Genomic DNA, 20157 nt, shown 5'->3' with positions numbered 1-20157 from the left:
AGCTATCCTAATCCTTACCTCTCCACCAGCCGAAGCCAACCCTCAATCACTCAATCAAGTCGCACTACCATCATCTCAGTATGTCAGGAAAATTAGACCAGAGCCTTGATGAGATCCTCAGCACCCGTCGCAAGACCGCAGGCCGTCGTGGACGCGGAGGTCGTCGCGCAGGAAATGGAACGACGAAAGCAGCCACAGCGGCTCCCGTAGGAGGCATCCAGAAGAACACAAGAGGTGCTAAGACGGCACCTGCAAAGGGCGCAGTTCCAAATGGTCCAGCTTCAGGGAGTGGAGAGTCGAAGATCATCGTGAGCAACTTGGTAAGAGTCCTTGAAGACCTCATCGTGCCACAGTAACTGAAACTTCTAGCCCTCCGATGTGAATGAGTTCCAGATCAAGGTATGTTGAACCTGAGGCCACCATCTGTCGGACTTTTTGCGCCGGCACTTCTATGATACTCGATTATTGCGGCCCTTTTCGATCATTCGTGGAGCGACCCATTTTCCTTTGAGCGTGAGCTCGTACCCCGTTGGACAGCATGTCAAGAAGGCGAGGTTCATACTCTACTCCTTCCATCGGCTTTAGCTCGCTTTTTCGTGAAGCATGACGCAAAGCGATGAGAAGTCGAGCTCACACCAAAGTCTTGCACCGAATATCGCTGCGATGTATGCTCTGTCTGGCAAACAGACTACACCAGCTCCAGGGCAAAAGACGGTGGAGAGAGATGATGTCGCTATTGGGAAAGTGAATGTGCAGAATATCCAATCTTGTACAATGTGTGATTCATATGGCGCGAGCATCAGCGAGCAAAGCAGCAAGAGCAAAACAGCCCATGGAACCTCAGTATCCGGGATATGCAATTTGAATCTCTTCGAAACCGCGGACACGTCTTCCAAGGCCCATGAAGCCATTAGGCTTGATATGTTGGCCTGACACCCTCGCTTCTTTAGACAACATACTCGAGCCTCCGAGAAACTTGACACGCGGATGGGTAGCTATTTACGGTTCATCGCAGCGTCGAGCTGAGACGTTCTTTCATAGCTACCTGAATCACTGCTCTCATTTTCGACACCACAACCGCTACCCTGATCCCGCTTTAAAGACCTTCAACGCCGCTGATGGGCTTTTCGTGGCGCGACGGATATGGTCAACGCATATTATAAGAGTGTCCTCGAGTCCGAGTACGGGCCACTTTTACGGTAGAACAGGCCATTCGTCGGGCGACCGGTACGTGAAGACGACGGACGGAGACTCCTACGATGACCAAACCCGATGGCTTCCTGAACCTCGACCTGGACAAGAATCTGACCTAGTGTCTACTAGTATTGCTAATCCTTGCTGCTGCTCGCTGATGCTCTGATAGCAAGGGTCCGTTTGACTGGTTTTGGCTCTCCATAGATGTCTCTCCTTGGGCTCGCTCGCCGTTCTGCCGTACCTTTTAAACAACTTTTGACGGCATACCAGTGAACTGACTCGATACCCAATTTCTTACTATAGGAGTATTTCAGCAAGTCCGTTGGCCATGTCAAGAAAGCCATGCTCACCTATGGACCTAACGGTGTGAGCCGCGGCATTGCAACTATCGTCTTCAGCAAATCAGCCAGCGCCAACGACGCTCTCATTCAACTCAACGGAATGTTGGTCGACAAGCGTCCCATGAAGGTAAAGCTCGCTCAAGCAGCCCTGCTCATGGATCATTTGCTAACATCGATGAAGATTGAGGTCGTCCTCAATGCATCCATAGCCGCAGCAGTTCCTGTCAAAGGATTGGACGATCGCGTAACGTAAGCCTCAATGGTAACGCGCCGACGAATGCCGAAGATTGTGCTAATTAAGAACAGACAAGGCAAGAGCCAGCCAAAGTCCGCTGCCCCAAAGCCTGCGACCAATGGAACAGCTACTCGTGGAGGACGAGTCGGAGGACGTGGCGCACGTCGTGGCCGCAATGCCGGACGTCCCAAAGCGAAGACTGCAGATGAGCTTGACGCAGAAATGGTTGACTACTTCGACGCCAATGCTGCAAATGGTACAGCGGCCACCACAGATGCCGCCGCTACTATGAACGGCGCTGCTGCACCAGCTACGAATGGAGAGGAGATTGGCATGGACGAGATCTCCGTAAGTATCTTTCAAGAGTTCAAGCCAATGTCTTGCTGATCAGTGTTGCAGTGAGCTACCAAACACCAAAGGCCACAGCTCGCCTGATATCGAGGAAGAAATAGATTGTCAAGGAGGGGGTGTTATGCATGCGAAGGAGCAGGCTTCATATACACATCGGATCTTTCCTTCCACCTCTCGGTTCTGTACCACTACAATGGCTCGAAGAGCTTGCACACGCGGTGTGCTTCCGGTCGAGGATCAATAATCAGGAAGGCAATATTTCTCTAGGAGTATTTCAGCGGGTTTTCATAGGCTTCTAGACTGCACAATCGATCATCGGCATATCCTACCCTGCTCAATACTGGTTCCAAGTTCGCCGTGCCTCTCCACATTTCTTATCGTCTCATCCTGGCCAGCGTCCCGCCGACCCAAACCTTTACGACCTTACATAGACCTCTTCTTGCCAAGGCGATTCGAGCGCCCGGTCACTACACCCAGCATCAATAGAGCCTTGTCATCGCAATATCACAAGACTTTGACATGAAACCCCAGTCCAGCTCCGTCGACGTTGGAAAAGCCCAATAACGGTCCTACAAAGCCTGCTGCGATGTACTCGATAGGATTCCATACAGCCATGTTGCTTCTCATCTATATGACCTGTCCGTCGGCGCTACATATATCATTCACTGGGTCCGAGTATCTTCCACTCATCCCAGCTATTCTTGAAAGATATCCCATCCATGTCATTCCCATCACATCTCATCCGTTGTACGTTCCCAACTTCCTAAACCCCCTCCTTCTCCTCACAACTCCTCCTTCTTCCCCCTCACCGAATCCTTCTCCCCGTCGCCCCGCCCCTCGCCCTTCCCCATCACGCTCATCGGCCCCCTCTTCACCATAAGACCCATGACCTCGAACAGGGTGTCCGCCGCCGCCATGGTCGTGTGCTCCGCGTTGGTGTCGTACGCCGGCGCCACCTCGACAATGTCGGCCGCGACGAAGTTGACGCCTTCCAGCCCGCGGATGATCGTGCGCAGTTCGCGCGTCGTCCAGCCGCCGGTTTCGGGCGTGCCGGTTGCGGGGGCGACTGTTGGAATATGTGTCAGTTTGGGGGGGAAGAGAAGGTTGGCGGGGGAGGGAGGGGAGGGAGGGGACGTACATGCTGGGTCCAAGGTGTCGATGTCGATGCTCAGATACACTGGTTTCTCCGTGCCGACTCGCTCTCGGATCTTCTTGATGATCCCACCCGTCCCGATCGTATCGATTTCCCTCGCCTCCACAATCTCGAACCCGCAGTATCCATCATTGTCGTAGTCGCTCAACCCGCTCAACGTCGTGCGGATCCCCGCGTGTATGTTCGTATCGTTCGCCAACAATCCCTCTCCGTGCGCGTGGTAGAAATATGTGCCGTGGTTTATAGAGGCTTGAAGCGTAGGGGCTCCGCCGAAGACTTTGGGCTTCCAGGTGTCGAGGTGAGAGTCGAAATGTATGACGCTGATGGGACCGTAGGCTTTGTTGATGGAGCGCAGGAGAGGGAGCGTGATGGTGTGGTCGCCGCCGAGGGTTATGATGCGGGGCAGGGTCTTTTTGTCCTTTGCAGGGCCGATCTCTTTTGCATTTGTGGCCGGTGCGCGCATGAGGAGGCTATTGTGACCTTCTTCGATTTGTTGGATTGCATAGGCATTGTCGTAGCTGGGGATAAGTCAGTGTTCGGTTCATCCTCACTGGTTGTTTGGGAAGTAGAGACGCACGATGTAACGGGTATATCTCCGCAATCGATCACCGTGGCCCAACTATTGAAAGGGTTGGCGTCGAGGGGGACGTTATAGCCGCCGCTGAATCGCACTTTGCGTGAGCCTTGCCATTCGTGCAATCGTAAGCCCTTGGTGTCAGAAAGTTGGACGTACTAGAGATTGAGACGGCGAGAACCTTGTCTGATGCCATTAGGACCGAAACGTGCGCCTGGACGGTAGGAGGTTCCGGTGTCAAAGGGCGCTCCTGGATGATTGAGTCAGTGCTTGCGCGGTGGACAAGGTAGAAGATGAAGGGTAGGTACCTAGGAAGGCAATATCGTATTTCTCGCTGTCATCCGCGAGGCAGGGCCAGTATGGGAGACGGCCAAATGTCGAGATGCCTGAGAAGACGGCATCGGCCTGTCTCGCAAGATCAGCTACAGTCAATGGCCATCGAGATGGTAAGAAGTACCTGAGTTCCACCATCACCTGGGATTGGTCTCCTGGTATTGTACCATAAGCTCTTGTGAGGACCAGCGATTGGCTTTTGGTCGTGGTCGGGGTGAGCGGTAGCAAGTGCAGCACAGGCAAGGAAGCAAAGGGAATTGAGCAACATGGTAGTAAGTGATTGAATTGAGATGAGATGCTAGATAGACAAGTCTATGCCAATAGGCAAGAAACAGCAGCAGTACTCTAGATACTTAGTTATAGCAAATGCAAACAACGACAGCCTCAACGGAGATGGAGACGGGAAAGGTAACTTTACACGCCCCGCCATTCGCAGGAGGAAGTAAGCAGCCCGGTCGATTGTACCTGGAATCACATGCCTACTGAAAGCTAGAAGGTAGAAGGAAAGCTTATAGGGGTCGATTGACATGTCATCAATCATCATCCTGCTGCCGCTCGCCGATAAAGATAAAGTAGGTAATTGTTGATAGATAAAAGGTAGCCATGACCTTACACTTAAGTGGCAAATATCGGGAAAAGCGCCAAGACCGCGGAGTAGAGTAAAAGTATATTATTATACTAATACATACAATATTTAGGGTAGATATCGGCACACCGTACTTTACATTCCATCTCGTAACTGGTTTCCTGAAGCATGTGGGAACTGGGAATAACTGATCATGCCCGACGTGCATTTGAAACTTGCATCTCGCCTGCGCCTCATAAGGTACTTGGGAGCATCTGCTGTTTCCTTTGGGGATGATAATGATAACGAGTATATGTTGTGCTAGACGCGACTGAGGAGAACGCAGAATTGAGCCTATCCTTTACGTCGCTGAGTTCTAGATACGTCTATATACCTATATACAATGAAATCTAAAAGAAACGTCGTAGTCTATCGTCCGTAACTCATAAATGTACAATATGCTTGTACAGTATCAACGAGCGTCACCATCGGAAGGAGGCGGAATCCCATTCTCCGTCCTATCCCCTTCGTCCATCCTTTCAAACGCCTTTTTGACCTGATGATCCCAGTTACTGAACGCAACGATGATCCACTCGAGGATTCCAACCAGGTACAGAGCAATGCACTGTCCCACCCATAATCCTTTCAGACCCCATCCGTGGAATGCAAGCCAGATTCCTAGTGGAAGGGCACCGCAGTAGTAGCTAATAATATTGACCGCCGCTCCGATGTGCTGTCGGCCCATGCCGCGTAAGCTGCCGCCACAGCTTCCATTGAGGCCGTCTGCGATTTGGAACAGAGCGACGAAGGGTAGAACTTCCGCGGTCAGTTTGACAACATCAACATCGTCGTTGAAGATCTTGGCGAAGTGATCCTTGCTACCCATCAGGATAATCAGGACCACAGTCCCCAAGATCATACTCAGCCAAGCTGCGGTATTTGCTGCTCTCGCCGCCCCTTTGCCGTCTCTCGCACCCAGCAGGTTACCCACTCGCGCGCTAGCTGCTACCCCAACGCCAAAGGGAATGGTGTTCATGACCTGGTCTGAAGTCATGATGACGCTTTGAGCAGCCAAAGGGATCGTGCCAAGTCGGCCAGCCGCCAGGGCCACGATCTCAAACGCCCACCATTCCGTGCCGACATGGATGATTCCGAGAGTGGCAAGCCGGGCAAACGGCCCCATGTGGTGCAGGCATCTTCGGGACCATCCACCCCAAGACTCCCAGCCTTTGACGTAACGTGCATATGCGAGTAGAAGAAGAAAGGATAGCCAGTAAGAGACGCCGGTTGCTACCGGTGCTCCGAGCAAGCCCATTTTGAACGTGTAAACGAAAAGGAAATTTAGACCAGCATTTATTGGTGAGGTGATCAGTAGAACATAGGTTCCTGGTCGCATGATTTCTGGACAAATTAGCACCATGGGACAATAGTCTTGATCGGAGTGGAATCTACCTTGCGCCTGTAAATACTTCTTCATGCACTCAAAGTATATGTAGCCCAAGCCACCAGGTATGAGACACCACAGAAACCTGGCGCTATCATGTGAGAGTTGATCACCTTGTCCCAAAGCCTTGAATACCGGCTCAGAAAAGAACCAGAGTATTGCTACGGGAATATAGAACCCCCCTAAGATGATAAAAGCTCTTTGGAGGAGAACGCCAAGATTATGCGGGTCGTTGCTTCCGGTAAAAGCAGATGAGCATAGAGTATCCAATGCGGTTGTTCCGCCCAACGCAATAAGCCAGGCTGTACTCATAGCAAACATATACGAGAAGGCCGCAGTTGCCAAATCCTCGGGCGATCCGCGGCCTACTATTACAACTGAGATCGTTTGTAGCGAGTTTTGCAGTGTGTAGGCCAAGATCACTGGTATGGAACCTTTCAGTAGAATCTTGAACTCGTTCAGAACCGCTCTCCATGGCGATTTTGACCCACTGAGAGGATCGAGAAGCTCGTAGATCTCCCCGTTTTCTGGCTCCTCCGGTTGCTCAGAGTCTTTTGTTCCCCTAGGCAATAATGTCGAAGTCTCATTTGGGGGAGTGTCATCCGAGGAGAACGTCCGCGACTTAGGCTTCCGCATGAAATTTGGGAGCCATGAATGTGCCGGGCCTGTCTCATCCATGGTTGCGGAACCAGGCTAAAGCCTTTGGGCCAAGTCTCAGATCAAAGAGACAGCACGATAGCAACAACTGTATCAATCCATAAGAAGTCAACAGCGATGGATCGGGTTCGAGAGCTGGCAATCAAAAGGAAGAAATGAAATAATAGAATAAGTACACAATTGTGGCAAAAAGGAAGATATTGAAAGATTTCTCGAACACACGAAAATGATGCCAGTTGGCAGGGCCTAGGCCAGTCGGATGTGCCGTCACAAGGAGCCATGCCATTCATCACAAAGTATGATGCAGAAGGCCAAAGATAGTCTTGGCAATCAGACACAAATTGAGAAAGGCATCTCGGCTGAAGTCGGTGAGAAAGCGCGGGATGCCCGCATGTTCTTCCTTATCTTCGGATTGATGAGCTACCACTGGTAGACCTGGAGGGTCTGAAACTCAATTGAACTCGTTCTTACGTACAGCGATTTCCACAGGATTGAGTTGAGCATACTGCGTTAGTCATAAGTATCCTGCGAGGCGGCGGTCGTGAGAGGAGACGATGTTTGACCATCTGACGTCCTTATTGAGTAGGATCTGTAAGGCTGATTTCCCCGCGCCAAGCCTCGTGACACAGACGCTCACTCATCAATAACACAGCGAGTACTTGTAGATCCGAGAACAATGCTTCTTCCAATACGAGTACGATGAGAACATTCATCATTCTCCTTAGGCGCTGAAATTGAGACCGTCCACTGGATTGGTTGTCCTATCTGTATCAGAGGACTTATTTTGGCGCGGCAAGAAAGAGACATTGACCAGACATCCTCGCTATGCAAGAGTGGCTGCTGAGGGGGAATCAGCGCCTCCAGACGAAGGAGAACGCTCCTGCCATAAAGATCAGAGGAAAGACCTTTGCAGCAGACCGAAGATAGCCAATACAGCCTCTTCTTCGTGCCTAGCAACTACTTTCTAGCATGGGCACCCTGTGTGGATACATACCTGCTGGGAGACTTTGAAAGATGATTCGAGCACCCTGTACAGCTTTCACAAGAAAATTACCTTGGACGAGATCCAATACTTCTTCAGGCAGCGTTCGTTGCGCGTCCAAGACATCTTTGATCTCCCGGATACAGAGCTTGCGCGCTATGCTGTCACGGCATGTATACCGTATCTACTCGTCCAAGCCTTTAACCATAATGTCGATCTTGGCCTTCCCTGTGACGTCCCAGCTATTATGACTTGGTCGATAGTCGAACTGAGATAATCGCATGAACGTTTGCCGGACTAGATGTACAAACTCCCACCGCTACAAGAGACACTTCCAAACATCTCACACGAGCCTTCCGTCTGACGAATTCAGTGCTTGAAAATTTGAACAACGGAACTGAATCGGTGCGGTTGAAGGAAAGGAACTTGCAATTCTGCGATTTTTAATCTTTCATCTAAGGAAAATGTGTTCGAACCTGTTGGTCAAGAAAGACGTAATTAGTCTCGGTCTCCTAGGCTAGACATGAATCATCTATCAGCAGGTAGCCATGACGAACAAAGTGGCATGTGGGAAGCTTGCCGCGAAGTTCAGCCAAGGTCACTCAATACTGACCGTCTAGTCCACAATAGTCCTGGGCAGGCAAGGAATTAGCTAGACTGATCAAAATTGCTCAAAATTTGGTGCGGGATCGTTCATTGAAGGTATGCTGGAGTCGTCGTTTGCTAGAGGTTCTGGGCAACTAGTTTTCTCATTGGCTATTTTACCATCGGATACTAGGTATGAACACCTGGATTATCGTCCATAGATACTCAACGATAATCGAAACTGCAAAATAATATCAATGACGCAGTGGATCAATTGCTGTGAAGAGAGGAGTGTCCCTCGCCATCAAACGGCTTCCGATCATCACCTGAAAGCGTAGGGATCGGTCTGCAGGCGAGATGTCCCTAGATTGTATCTTGGGGATTTGAGTTTTGTTCTGGCGAGCACGTATACCTCGAGAACCATCGACGGAGGTTAGCGAGGAGATATGACACGCGGATGCATTGCCCTGTCACACGAACACTTAGGAAGAAAACGGAGGATGCAGTAAAGATTCGAGAAAAGAACAAGGAGGCGGAGAATGGGACCTGGCCCGGGAAGAGGGGAGAAAATGTACGTGAAGGACGCATCAAGCCGCATAAAAGAACACGGGGGACCGCTGTCTGTCACAAAATGCGTAATGGCACCTGAATTTTGCATTGCTTCCATTTTCAAAGCCAGTGGACAGCCTCCAGACCCTGAGCCTGCTATCCTTCACGCAAACAAAGACTCCTTGCATGTGAAACTACCACCGTAATTCCATCACTCGTCCTTGGACCCTCTCTTCGCCTTCGCCTCTCTGCCCTCCTTGATTCTCTCAAGTATGTTCTCCCGATCCTTGTCAATCTTCAACTTCGTAATCATGACCTTGCTCGGCGCTATGCCCATCGGTACGCTTGTCCCATTCGACTTCTCTTTCGTGACTCGCTCAACGTGGATGACGTATTTGAGACGGTAGACGGAGGTGACCTTGCCGTCGCGGCCTTTGTTGGAGCCGCGGGTTATGGTGACTTCGTCATCTTTGCGGATGGGAATGGCACGGACCTGTGTAAGAAGGAGGGTTAACGACTGCGAACAGGCAGCAACGTGTTCTACGAAGCATACATTATGTTTTTCTCGTAGTTCCTTGCTGAGAGGTGCGCTCATGATGACGCGGCGGACGCTGGATGGGGCGCTGAAGTGAGCTTTGCGGGACTTTCTCCGCGAGGAGTGGAGGGCTTTTGAACGTTAAGTTAGCACAGTACCTAAGAGCCACAGCATTCAAGAGACCTACAAGTGTTGATCTTCGTCATGGCGGCGGTGATTCGTTGTCGTCGCTCGCTGTAAGATGAAGTTGTGAGACCTTCAAGCTTAAAGAAATGTGTGTGCCAAGACATGGGACGCTAGTCGCGTAAGGCTTAGCGAGTATGCCGAGGTTTCGGCCGCAAGTTTCGTGACGAAGTCCACTTTGTTTCGCGCCTGCGCACCTCTACACTTCATCAACACCTGGCGGGAGCGTTCCTGATGGCTGCCGTAACCCCTGCTCTGGTATCCTTTGTCACACAGAAAAACACGTAAATCTGATAAGACCAGAACCGACGGGCCCACCACTCAGTCCTTCAAACTCATTTCGTCACCCACGACAGTTGAATTGTCTGAGCTGAGAAAACAGAGCCTGCTGGTACCTACCTTCATAGGTATCGTGTTATTGGTAGGCAGACTCGGAGTGGCGCTACGCCCGCTCCACACGCCGGAATGTCCTATGACGGCTACAACCAGTACTCTCCTTATTGGCAGCAAACGGCAGGGCATACCCCCCTTCAGAACGCTGGTCAAAATGTTGGGCAACCAGGAAACTCCTTCCAACCGCTGAGTGCTTATCAGAATAATCAGCAACCTTCACAGTCTTCCGTTGCTCAACCAGCTGGGAATTCTTCTGGTGCATACGATAGCCAAGGATATGGGAACATGAACACGAACATGGACGGAGCCGGAAATGGGCGGCTTCAAGGCTTTAGGGCGGGCTATACCAATGCGAACGATCGTGCGTCAATTGACGGGGCGACGGCTCTGGGCAATCTTGCGTATGCGTCAAGTCTGGGACGGGATAGCGCAATACAGCAGGTGGCCAATAACAACCGGCAGCAAAGTAACGCAAATTACGGCACTGCGAGTCCTTATGGAGTCGGCTCTGCTCCAAAGATACAGTATCGGACCGGCGATGAGCGGAGAGACAGTCGTGGCTCTTCAAGAGAGGAGAATACAAGATCGCAACAAGCTACGGCTTCTCCTTCCTTCGGTTATAGTACGAACAATGTTGCGTATCACGGGTCAAGTGCCGGCAGCAATACGCAAGCTCAACCACAATTCTCGCAACAATCACGATCCTCTACTGAGCAGCTCAGAAATCAATACTCTCAACCATCACGACCGCTCAGTGGCCAAGCAATGCAGCAATCCCATTCAGTGTCAGGCTCTCAAGCCGCACCTTCACCTACGCTACCGGCCACTCAAAGTACGCCAAATCAAGCTCAAGTGAGCAAGAGTAGTGGCAGCGTACGTGGGAAAGAACAGACCAGAGTGCACACCCCGCAGACTGACAAGCGACAATCATCTTCTCAAGTTTCCAAAGGACCGACTCAAAAACCGCAAGTTCCACAAGCTACTGCAAATCCGCCAGTAGAAAGTGCCACCAAGGAAAAGGCAGCGGCATATGCATCAACCAAGGAAACGGCGGCAAAGCGAATCAACGAAGTTCGTCAGTCCCCTGCCATAGATACAAGGCGTGACCAAGCTAGCACGCCTGCAACGCCTGCGGCACCACAGTACACTACCGTTGATCCCTCTCAAGTCTTCAATCATTTTGAGTACTCACGGCGGCAAGCTGCTGCTGCTGTGGAGGCTGCAGCCGCCAAACAAGCTGCAGAGGAAGCGGAGGCTGCAAGATTTGCTGCGACACAACCCAAGCCAGCTACACCACAGATCGATGGGACCGAACCAGATTCAGCCAAGAAGGATCAGATGGAGTTGGAGATGAAGCAGATGATCGAGAAAATGCGCGATTACAAGGCTAAAGATCCTTCACTGTTCACGCAAATCTGGGAGCAAGTGAAAAAGGTTAGTAATGATCACCTCCTTTTCAACTCATTTCATTCTTATAATTGATCCCGCGTTGAGATGATTCAATTACATCCGACTGACAAGAGAGCCAGAGCCAGCCTCCTCAACGCGCTCCTTCACAATCGCTTCAAGGCTCGGCTACATCGCCCATAGTGGTAAATGGCCAATTGCCCAGTCCTAGTCTGATGCAGAGTCAACTTCCACCTGAATCTGACTTACCGGAGGGCGATGAGTTCCCCCCAGGCTTTGATCGAGGGCGTTTCCCTGCCCAGCGTCGGAGACGAGGCGGTAGTATGAAAGTTCCTACAAGCAGAAAATCGGTCACGCCAAAAGGCTCCACTGAGCCGGCTGCTGGGAATCACTTTGTTGGAAATCACGAGAGTCCGGTACCACCAGAGATTGCCATTCCCACGCCAAAAGTTGGTCAGATATTTCCAGATCCTGGAAGTCAGTCAATGCAGCAGGCCATGCAACAATTCCAGCAGAACTCCAAGTCACCTGTGGTCAAAGCCCAGCAAACACCAGGGTTCAGTACGCAAGCTACGACGAAAACTTCGACACGCCCAACAAAGGTAACAGCGTTGACAGCGCCCCCTTCTCAACCTGTGCCAGCTCAACCAGCGCCGCCTCCGAAGCCCGGAGGGACGTATTGGCCTGAGAGCAAGAAGAAATCTTTGGCGGAAGCTGCACGAATTGCTTTGACATCAGCACCCCCCAACCAGGGGAAACCCATAACTACCCAGGAGATTCATGAGCTTCTGGACCAGAACCCCAGCTATAATCAAATGTGTGAGATACTTGAGTATAGAGGCTTTGTCATCGATCGGGGTCAATTCGCTCGCGTCTTGCTGAAGGCTGTTCCTGACCTAGGATCTGCCTCTACTTCAGCTAATGCTGCGTCGTCCAGTACCGCCAGTGCTACTCGTGCCACGCCGACTAATACTACCCCCACTGTTACTGCTTCAAATGATAATACCGATACCACTACCACCAAAGCTACCTCAGCTACGCCTACTGCAGGTTCTATCGCAAACATCGTCAAAGCGACTTCTAACGAATCAGCAGCTCAAACGAACAAACCCCAGCCCCTGCCATATTCTGTACCTCCAGCGGCAGCTTTTCAGGCTCGGAATGGGTACGCTACTCCTTACGCTCCTACCCCTCCAAACCCCGAGCAAGCCAGCGAAGGAAATCGAAGTAATGGATTTGCCCGAGACTATCGCTTTGTTAATCCTGCATCTTGGACAATAAATGAGCCACGCCATTTTCCTAGTGTCCCAGCTCAAGGTCGCCCGAACGAACCAGCGTTGCACTCCCACCTACCGTTCTCACATTATCAGCAACCAGGACCGATCAATGGGCAAGTCTTAGATCAGAACGGAGCGATTCATCCAAACGGCTTCGTCCATCATCATCCGACTAAACGAGAGATGGCTCGAAAGAGAAGTTTTGGAGAAATCGTCGATCTGACGCAAATGCTATCAGACGACGAAGAGCTCGAGCGCCATAAACAGAAACCTCGAATTGATAATGAGGTTGCATCAGGTACCGACAAGTCCGTCAAAAACATCTTCAATCTTGTCGCTCAGCGGCAACAAAATATTGGTAGAACTACGCCAAAGCCTTTCAAGTACAAGTACTCCGGACGAGATGCTTTGCTACAATCCTATGATATCGTAGAGCCCATCTACAAGCGACGGGATGCTTTACGACGCTCTACCTACAACCCCAAAACAATAGCCAGAGATTTTTTACTTAGTCTTGGAAAACACCCGACCATGGCTCCACTCAATGCACATCTTGATGGATTGAGGGAAAGATTTAAAGCTGTTGACTATGAGTCGGATCTAAGTACATTCAGATGGGATCTTGTAGATCCTGAAGGCGAGGCTAACGCAGAAACTTTTGATACGGATGACGAGGTAGTCCCCGCTGTAGCTGTCACCCGTCAACGTCCAGCTCCATTGGCCGTGATGGTTGCCGGTGATGGCGGGGATAAAGTCAAGGACGATCAGGCTCATTCTCGCACGCTTGATCCCAAGGGGAAACCGTATAAGAGAGGACCATATAAGAAATCAGGCATCCGATCCGGAATACAACCAATTGGTTCTGCGGATACACCACAACGACAGTCATCCGAAGGCCCACCTCGTGCTCAAAACGTGGGCAGTATGATGAACACCAATACGGCAGACTTGTCTCGATTTGCGTATAACAGCCCCTCCACAGCGCAGACGGATTTGACAACGTTAAACGCATCAAGCTCGAGTACTCCCGGTAGCGTAACCAAGCGTAAAGGGCGACCGCCTGGCGCGAAGAATAAGCAGGTTCGCCCCGACAAGGGGATACCGAAGAAGACCAAGACTCTCATCGTGGGTCAAACACCTTCGGCAGCAAAAGCAAAAACATCAGACAAAGAGATAGTAGGCAACACACCTCCAGTTGGAAGTTTCTCAGTTGGAAAGCCGAGCGCTCCAATTCCCACAGCCACACCGTCTACGCCAAGCGGTCTTAGACATTCCATAAGTGTCATGACGCCAACAGATGGTATCGCTGTCGTCATTCCATCTCGCTCGCCAAGTGTTGTCATTGTTACTCCTCAGGCTTCTGCGAAAAAAGGCGAAACGAAAAAGGCAGAGGATCTTTCTAACGGTACGCGTTCTTCTGCGCCTTCATACACCATGTATCGATGTCGTTGGGAGAATTGTCCCGCAGAATTACATAGTCTCGAGACCTTGAAAAAGCACGTCAGGAAACACCGCCGAGCTATAGATGACGTCTACCCATGTTTATGGGCTGACTGCTCCGATAGCAGCAACCCCATATCAAATAACACGCAGACTGAAGACGGCCAGCATAGGCGTTTGAAGTTCAAGACAGATGAGGAATGGGTCAAGCACGTAGGGAACAACCACTTGAGGACTAAATGGGAACTTCTGCAGGAAGCTAGTGTGAAACTTTCTGGTAAGCTGCGATAGCTACAATCACCGTCTCACTCCTCTTGCTGACATGCCTTGTAGATGTCGAGTCTTCTGATCGCTTGAGCGAAAACAAAATCCACGATCGACAAGCAACATCTGAAGCCAAGGGCCCTGCTGTGCCTGTCTCGCCCGTCCAGGACGACAACGAGCTTGATAAAATGCGGGCAGAGTTCAACGCACACTGAGCCAGCAAGCAAGGCATTGATTGTATCTATTACCTTACGGAGCGAGTAACTTTATGATGATCATGAATCTGTGGTCTGGAAACCGTGGAAAATAACCAAATTCCTCTGATCCCGCCGGGTTGAGGCTTGGATATGGGGGTCTAGCTATGGCGGGAGAACTTGTCACAATATGGATATCGAGGACATTCCGAGCATGCTTGATATCCTCTGACAATATCTTACTACTCGGGATATGTGTGCATCATAGGTACCCAGCAAGCTCTAAAGGAGGGCTGAATGCTCTCGATTGTGTGTACAATATCGCCTTTGATGGCGTATACTCTCGATAAAAGATAGTGATAATTTCGTGATGTTTTTATGCAGCAGCGTGAAGTTATGCTTACCAAAATCGTCTCGACTAGACTGCTCCGCCTACTCTCTGCTATCGACAGAATGCCATACATGCCGCTAAATCAGATTCATGACCCATTTATGTGCTTCGCGGATTATGTATCATCAGCATGCCCGTTTAGCCCATTAGTCTCCACTTCTTTGACTCCCTCTGCCTCATCCTCTTCTTCTCCTTGTCCATCTACCCCATTAGTCTCAATCGCCGCCTGTCCTCCAACGCCCTCCAACCGCTTCTTCTCATTCTCCTCCCGTATTCTCTCCGTTTCTCGCCTCATGCTTTCCATGTCCCACTCATCTACCTCGTCTTCTGCATCATCCTCTTCTGCATCATCCTCTTCTTCGCTTTCATCCTCTTCTTCGCTTTCATCCTCCTCTTCACTGTCTTCCCAGCCTCCCTTCTCAAACATGGCTCTTCCCGTAGCTTCCTTCGCCTGCCGAGCCTCGTCTTCTGCAGCTTTCTTATCCAGCCGCTCTTTCTTCCATTTGGCAAAACTCTCTGGTGTTACGGGCGTGAGAGTGCCGGTAAGTTTATGCCTTTCTGATTCCAAAAAGTCTTCTAATGTTAGTGTTTTCAAGGGCGATTTGTCCATTAAGGCTTTCTCTGCGGCGCGCTGCTCTTTTGTTTTCAAGACAAAACCCGGTGGGAGAGAGTGCTTATACATGCACTTGTCACCGCCGTTGGGACACGTCCAAAACCAGCCGTATTTGCCCTCTTCGACCGCGGAGGTGAAGTATTTGCAGACTTTGTCGGTGGTGGTTTTGGGGTTGCCGTGTTTGGACATGACGACTTGCCTTAACTTCTCTGGTTGCAGAACCGGGATCAGCAAGTGCTACTGGGGGCAGCTGTACGAAAGCCTGTGAACGTTGCGACTGACCTTCGTCCCACTCGGCCATATCATCTTTCTTCTTTGCCTCGTCTTCCCCTTCCCGCGTGTCCTGATAAAGGTTTTTCTTCTCTCCTTTCCTCTCAACCGACAGATCATGGCTGAATTTGCACTTCTTTCCCTTCTCGCAGTTTCCTTGCTTATAAAATGTACACACCACCGTCTTCGGATCCACCCCAAAAGGCACCTTTTGTACTTGCACCGGCTTGAATAACTCAGCTGTTTCTCGTTTTGCTTGTTCTGAGGCGGCTTTGTCCTTTTCTCGTTGCGCTTTGTCGGCCTCTTTTCTTTTCTGATCGGGAGTTTTGGCTTGGGCGGCTTGGGTTTGGATCTGTTGAATTTGCTTTTGGGCTTGGGCTCCTTTTTTCTGTGGTTACTCTTCCATCAGTATCGCAAATCGCGGCAAGGATAAGTCAATGGATGCTGTATCAAAACGGAGAGGAGGGCTTCGCTGGCTCGGCTCACGTTTTTCATGCCAAAGGTCTAGAAGATAAGCGTCAGTAAGGTCTCCAAGGCGGGTAATAGGGGCAAATGCTCGCCTTGTCTGCAACAACCTTCGTCGACGAAGGCTTGGCCTTCTTCTCCTCTTTTTTGGGAGGCATAGTTGAAGATGGAGATAAACAGAGGGTTGACGTGAACGATTAGGAAGGGGAGGGAGCAGAGTAAATTGGGAGATTCAGAAAGCAGGCACAATCATGGTTTGGTAGCAGATATCTTGGTCTCCAAAAGATCGCTTCTCGCTGTGTATTAGAAGTAGTCGATATGACAGCTGAAGGCGCGGAGAAAGTCACAGTGGTGGGAAACTGTAGAATCCTTGTAGGGCTGACCGATCAGCTACGGTGTGCCATAGAGTTTCTAAAGGCAAGCTCCAGGACGCCGTAGTCCGGCTGGCAGTTTACTGACAGCTATACCTACTCTTTCTCTCCTCCATCTACCAAAACTCCAATAACAAGGTCATAATAGGGTAATCACCCAGATCCGTATCCTACTGTGAAGTGGCTTGAACCAGACCTACGGTTGTGAGACTCACCCATGCCACGAAGTAAATTGCTGCTAATACCGTCCCAAGCTTCAATTTCCCTTCTCCAAGCACCTCCAGCCACTCGAACGCTCTTTTCTCCACCATGATTTCCGACGACGATCTTTACACACTCGCCATCTTCCTTGGCTCCCTATCTATGCTCCTCATCGTTCTCTACCATTTTCTCGAAGTCAACGCCATAGAAGAGGGATCTACACAGTCCGAGGAGAAAGCATCTTCGAAGGCAACGTCACAAGCACAAGCCAACACTACGGCGAAGTCATGATCAGGGGAATGGGATGAGCTAAGCAGAACTGCGTAGGCCGCGGGGCTGGGCCCGACATCTACACAGTACATGGTGGTGGGCAGCGTTACCATAGCAGGCCGAAGGACCTCTTGGATGCCAGACTCGACTGGCTACATGTATAAGGCTCAGTATGGCAGCACACCGTCTTAGAGTACGTAAGATTCTGCAAAAGCGAAGAATGGATAGGCCATAGTTAACCCCGTTTGCGCGACACTCCATGCGCTGAGCGCAAGTCGCGTCTCCATGTTTGACAATTGAGGAGACCCCAGACACTCGGGATAAAAATTCAAATCTATCCATATACCATTGAAAACCTCATTCCTGCATACTACTGCTCTAATACTCTCTTGGCATTCTTGGGTCCACGCTGTCTTCCTCAGTCCACGTTCAAGATTCAGCATGCATAAGCCAAGGTTTTTCTCGTTCATCTCGTTCCTCCAATTGCTTGCAGTTTGCGGGGCAGCATCGCCACAGTCCTCCAACAACCAGGACATAGGCTTACCATCTAGCTTGAGATATCCTTCATTTCCGACTACATCTCTCAACGCGTGAGTGTCCACCACTGTCTCCAATATACCCGCCCAAGTAACGCAGACGTTCCACATCTAGCTCGATTGCCAAAGCGGCCCGACGCTTCTACATCACCGACACCCAGCTAGCAATAGACTTCTGGCATCAAGCACCCTCCATCCCCCGCGAAGACGTCCTCATGTGCGTCATCGAAGGCTTCTCGAAAATATTCGGCACCAACCCTGCCGAGATGATTCCCGGTCTCAGCACCTTCTATTACCAAAAAGACTCCTTCATACACGTCCAGGACCTCAATCCAACCGTCGGCAGGGCGCACACGTATCAGGATTTGGCAAATACACTAAGGGGCATTGGGGAGTACATGACGCAATACAATGCGTTTTGGACCAGTGAGTTTCAGGTGTGGGCAATAACCCCGACGGCGGAGGTAAAAATTGGGAGTGGGGGAGTAGGTGGGAAGATGATCTTGCAGGCGACGGATGCTATGAGTACTGAGTTGGGTGCTCAGACAGGGACACCTGCATGCAATCGTGGGAACCGGCATTGTGTGACATGATGAATGCTTTTCGGAGATAGGTGCTGGTTTGGACAGCCCGGTAGAGCAGAAAGAATCGCTGCCTGGAAAAGACTCAACTACGGGGTTGGAAATGTCTGCTTCGTTCCTCCTATGCAACGACACAAGTCCTTCAAGCGAAACTATGTGGAATATCTGCCACGAATCACTTGGACTTAGACTGCCTTTCCTCGAAAAGGCTTGAAATGAGTCTGCGACGTTTCAAGACCAGCACTTTTGAGAAGTAGTCTCTTGTTTAATCTTCTCTATCGCGGCTCAAACTCTACGAAGGAACGCCTGGTGTCACTGTTTTGGCTTCCACCGCTTTCCGTTCTCCTATTCTAGCTACGCAACACTGATAATTGCGCGGTCATGTCTTGCGACCTCCCTGCTGACGATGCTTTGCGAATACTTCTTAGTAATAACCTGTCGCAATGCGCAGCGTCGCACAAAATGGCGCTCCATGGCCGATCACAGGGTCGCCTTCTACCTCGTTGGCAAATAGAATTGGAAGAAGAGATTCCATAGCTATTGGGCGGATGGTGATGCGGTGGATATGCCGATTAGCCTGGATCGAAGACTGGTTGCGTGTAGTGGAGCTGATGGGAGGTTAAATGTTTAAGACTGGAGAAAGGGCAGTTCGAGGGGGATGGTTAGGACGGGTCTCAGGTCTGACACCGATGCAGGTATCGTCGCTGATACAGAGTCAGTCTTGAAACAATCGAGTGCTGTGACTTCTTACATCTTAACAGCCAGCCTTGGTGGCGGACGGGTTTCAAACATGAAATGGATTAAGGTAGCAACTGATCCCCTTGGGCACAACAGCGCCCTGGACAGACCTAGTCGCCTCATCAACCAGAGCAACAACTAGGGAGAAAAGTGTAAATTGATCGGACGTCATTGCTTCTTGCTCTATGGTGGCCCGCCTGGGTGGCGCGAAAGGCCCAAACGACTGCCTTTGCCCTGTGTCAGTGACGGAAACATGATACGCTGAGGAATTTTTCCTCCCATCGGGCGACCACTTCAAGATGTATATAAAGGGCATATCTCGCTCTGACATTGATAGTCATACTTCATTAGAATCCTTCATTACAATCCCCAACAGATCAGCCACATCGAGACGCGGACGCACAGACACACGTATTGTTCATTCAGCCAAAGAGACTTATACACTCGCATACCCAGAATACCAAAGTACGTCCTTCAAACAATGTGTCGCTTGCTTTGTGACTGACACGGCTTCAGCGAGGATGTGAATCAACACCAATACTACTTCAAATGCGGACACGCGGTCAAGTCCATGCCTGAGCAATGTGACACTGCTGAAGGATGCAGTGACTGTATGGATACAGAAACTGTGTAAGCGACCCAGCCAGACGGGCAATATCCTTGAAGGTTCGATAGATTGCTGATGTCTATCGATAGGCGCGTCCTTAAGCGCTATGAGTGCAGTTCGTCCCTTCGATGCCTATCTATTTCGCATCCCATTACTGACCAAATACTAGCGGCTTGCTTTACAGCAGCCGTTCAGGCTGCAACGGCTCGGTACTATTTCCAGGCTTTCAAAACGCAGGCAGCAGCAGCTTCTCAGTATCAAAAGCAGCAAGATTTATTGAGTATGGAATTGGATGAAATCCAGCGCTGTGTTTTCAGCAAGGCATCATAGCAAAAGAGCGGTTAGCGAGCCAAGGAAGCATGCTAGGAGGGACAGTTGAATTTCTGGATCTTTGAATCAAGAAGACACCATAATAGAAGATTTTCAGAATCAGACATTCCCTTTTTCATCTAACCTCA

General features: G+C 50.5%; 8 protein-coding genes across 8 annotated transcripts; 4 read left to right on the top strand and 4 right to left on the bottom strand.

Moving 5' to 3' along the window:
• Positions 1-80: 80 nt before the first annotated feature.
• HO133_006976 (uncharacterized protein) lies at positions 81-2222 on the top strand (the record flags this gene model as incomplete). The annotated part of the gene is made up of 6 exons (XM_037297872.1): positions 81-320; positions 370-399; positions 1498-1662; positions 1717-1784; positions 1842-2118; positions 2190-2222. The coding sequence occupies 6 exons, from the start codon at positions 81-83 to the stop codon at positions 2220-2222; spliced, it is 813 nt and encodes a 270-aa protein (XP_037156507.1).
• Positions 2223-2903: 681 nt separating this feature from the next.
• Positions 2904-4449, bottom strand: HO133_006975 (uncharacterized protein; the record flags this gene model as incomplete). The annotated part of the gene is made up of 6 exons (XM_037297871.1): positions 2904-3187; positions 3260-3792; positions 3852-3935; positions 4008-4098; positions 4157-4253; positions 4306-4449. 6 exons carry the CDS (start codon positions 4447-4449, stop codon positions 2904-2906), a joined length of 1233 nt encoding a protein of 410 aa, XP_037156506.1.
• A 769-nt stretch (positions 4450-5218) lies between these two features.
• Positions 5219-6868, bottom strand: HO133_006974 (uncharacterized protein; the record flags this gene model as incomplete). The annotated part of the gene is made up of 2 exons (XM_037297870.1): positions 5219-6147; positions 6199-6868. 2 exons carry the CDS (start codon positions 6866-6868, stop codon positions 5219-5221), a joined length of 1599 nt encoding a protein of 532 aa, XP_037156505.1.
• Positions 6869-9174: 2306 nt separating this feature from the next.
• HO133_006973 (uncharacterized protein) lies at positions 9175-9704 on the bottom strand (the record flags this gene model as incomplete). The annotated part of the gene is made up of 3 exons (XM_037297869.1): positions 9175-9456; positions 9517-9629; positions 9686-9704. 3 exons carry the CDS (start codon positions 9702-9704, stop codon positions 9175-9177), a joined length of 414 nt encoding a protein of 137 aa, XP_037156504.1.
• Positions 9705-10146: 442 nt separating this feature from the next.
• HO133_006972 (uncharacterized protein) lies at positions 10147-14677 on the top strand (the record flags this gene model as incomplete). The annotated part of the gene is made up of 3 exons (XM_037297868.1): positions 10147-11508; positions 11604-14475; positions 14532-14677. The coding sequence occupies 3 exons, from the start codon at positions 10147-10149 to the stop codon at positions 14675-14677; spliced, it is 4380 nt and encodes a 1459-aa protein (XP_037156503.1).
• Positions 14678-15162: 485 nt separating this feature from the next.
• HO133_006971 (uncharacterized protein) lies at positions 15163-16553 on the bottom strand (the record flags this gene model as incomplete). Its single annotated transcript, XM_037297867.1, has 4 exons — positions 15163-15869; positions 15943-16318; positions 16417-16434; positions 16491-16553. 4 exons carry the CDS (start codon positions 16551-16553, stop codon positions 15163-15165), a joined length of 1164 nt encoding a protein of 387 aa, XP_037156502.1.
• Positions 16554-16713: 160 nt separating this feature from the next.
• On the top strand, positions 16714-17258 carry HO133_006970 (uncharacterized protein; the record flags this gene model as incomplete). The annotated part of the gene is made up of 2 exons (XM_037297866.1): positions 16714-16829; positions 17021-17258. 2 exons carry the CDS (start codon positions 16714-16716, stop codon positions 17256-17258), a joined length of 354 nt encoding a protein of 117 aa, XP_037156501.1.
• A 69-nt stretch (positions 17259-17327) lies between these two features.
• Positions 17328-18366, top strand: HO133_006969 (uncharacterized protein; the record flags this gene model as incomplete). Its single annotated transcript, XM_037297865.1, has 2 exons — positions 17328-17395; positions 17889-18366. 2 exons carry the CDS (start codon positions 17328-17330, stop codon positions 18364-18366), a joined length of 546 nt encoding a protein of 181 aa, XP_037156500.1.
• Between the last annotated feature and the right edge of the window lie 1791 nt (positions 18367-20157).

Source organism: Letharia lupina, assembly GCF_014066315.1.
Source record: "Letharia lupina isolate WasteWater1 chromosome Unknown contig_3, whole genome shotgun sequence".
Lineage (NCBI taxonomy): Eukaryota > Fungi > Ascomycota > Lecanoromycetes > Lecanorales > Parmeliaceae > Letharia > Letharia lupina.
This window is presented reverse-complemented; position numbering and strand designations above follow the sequence as displayed.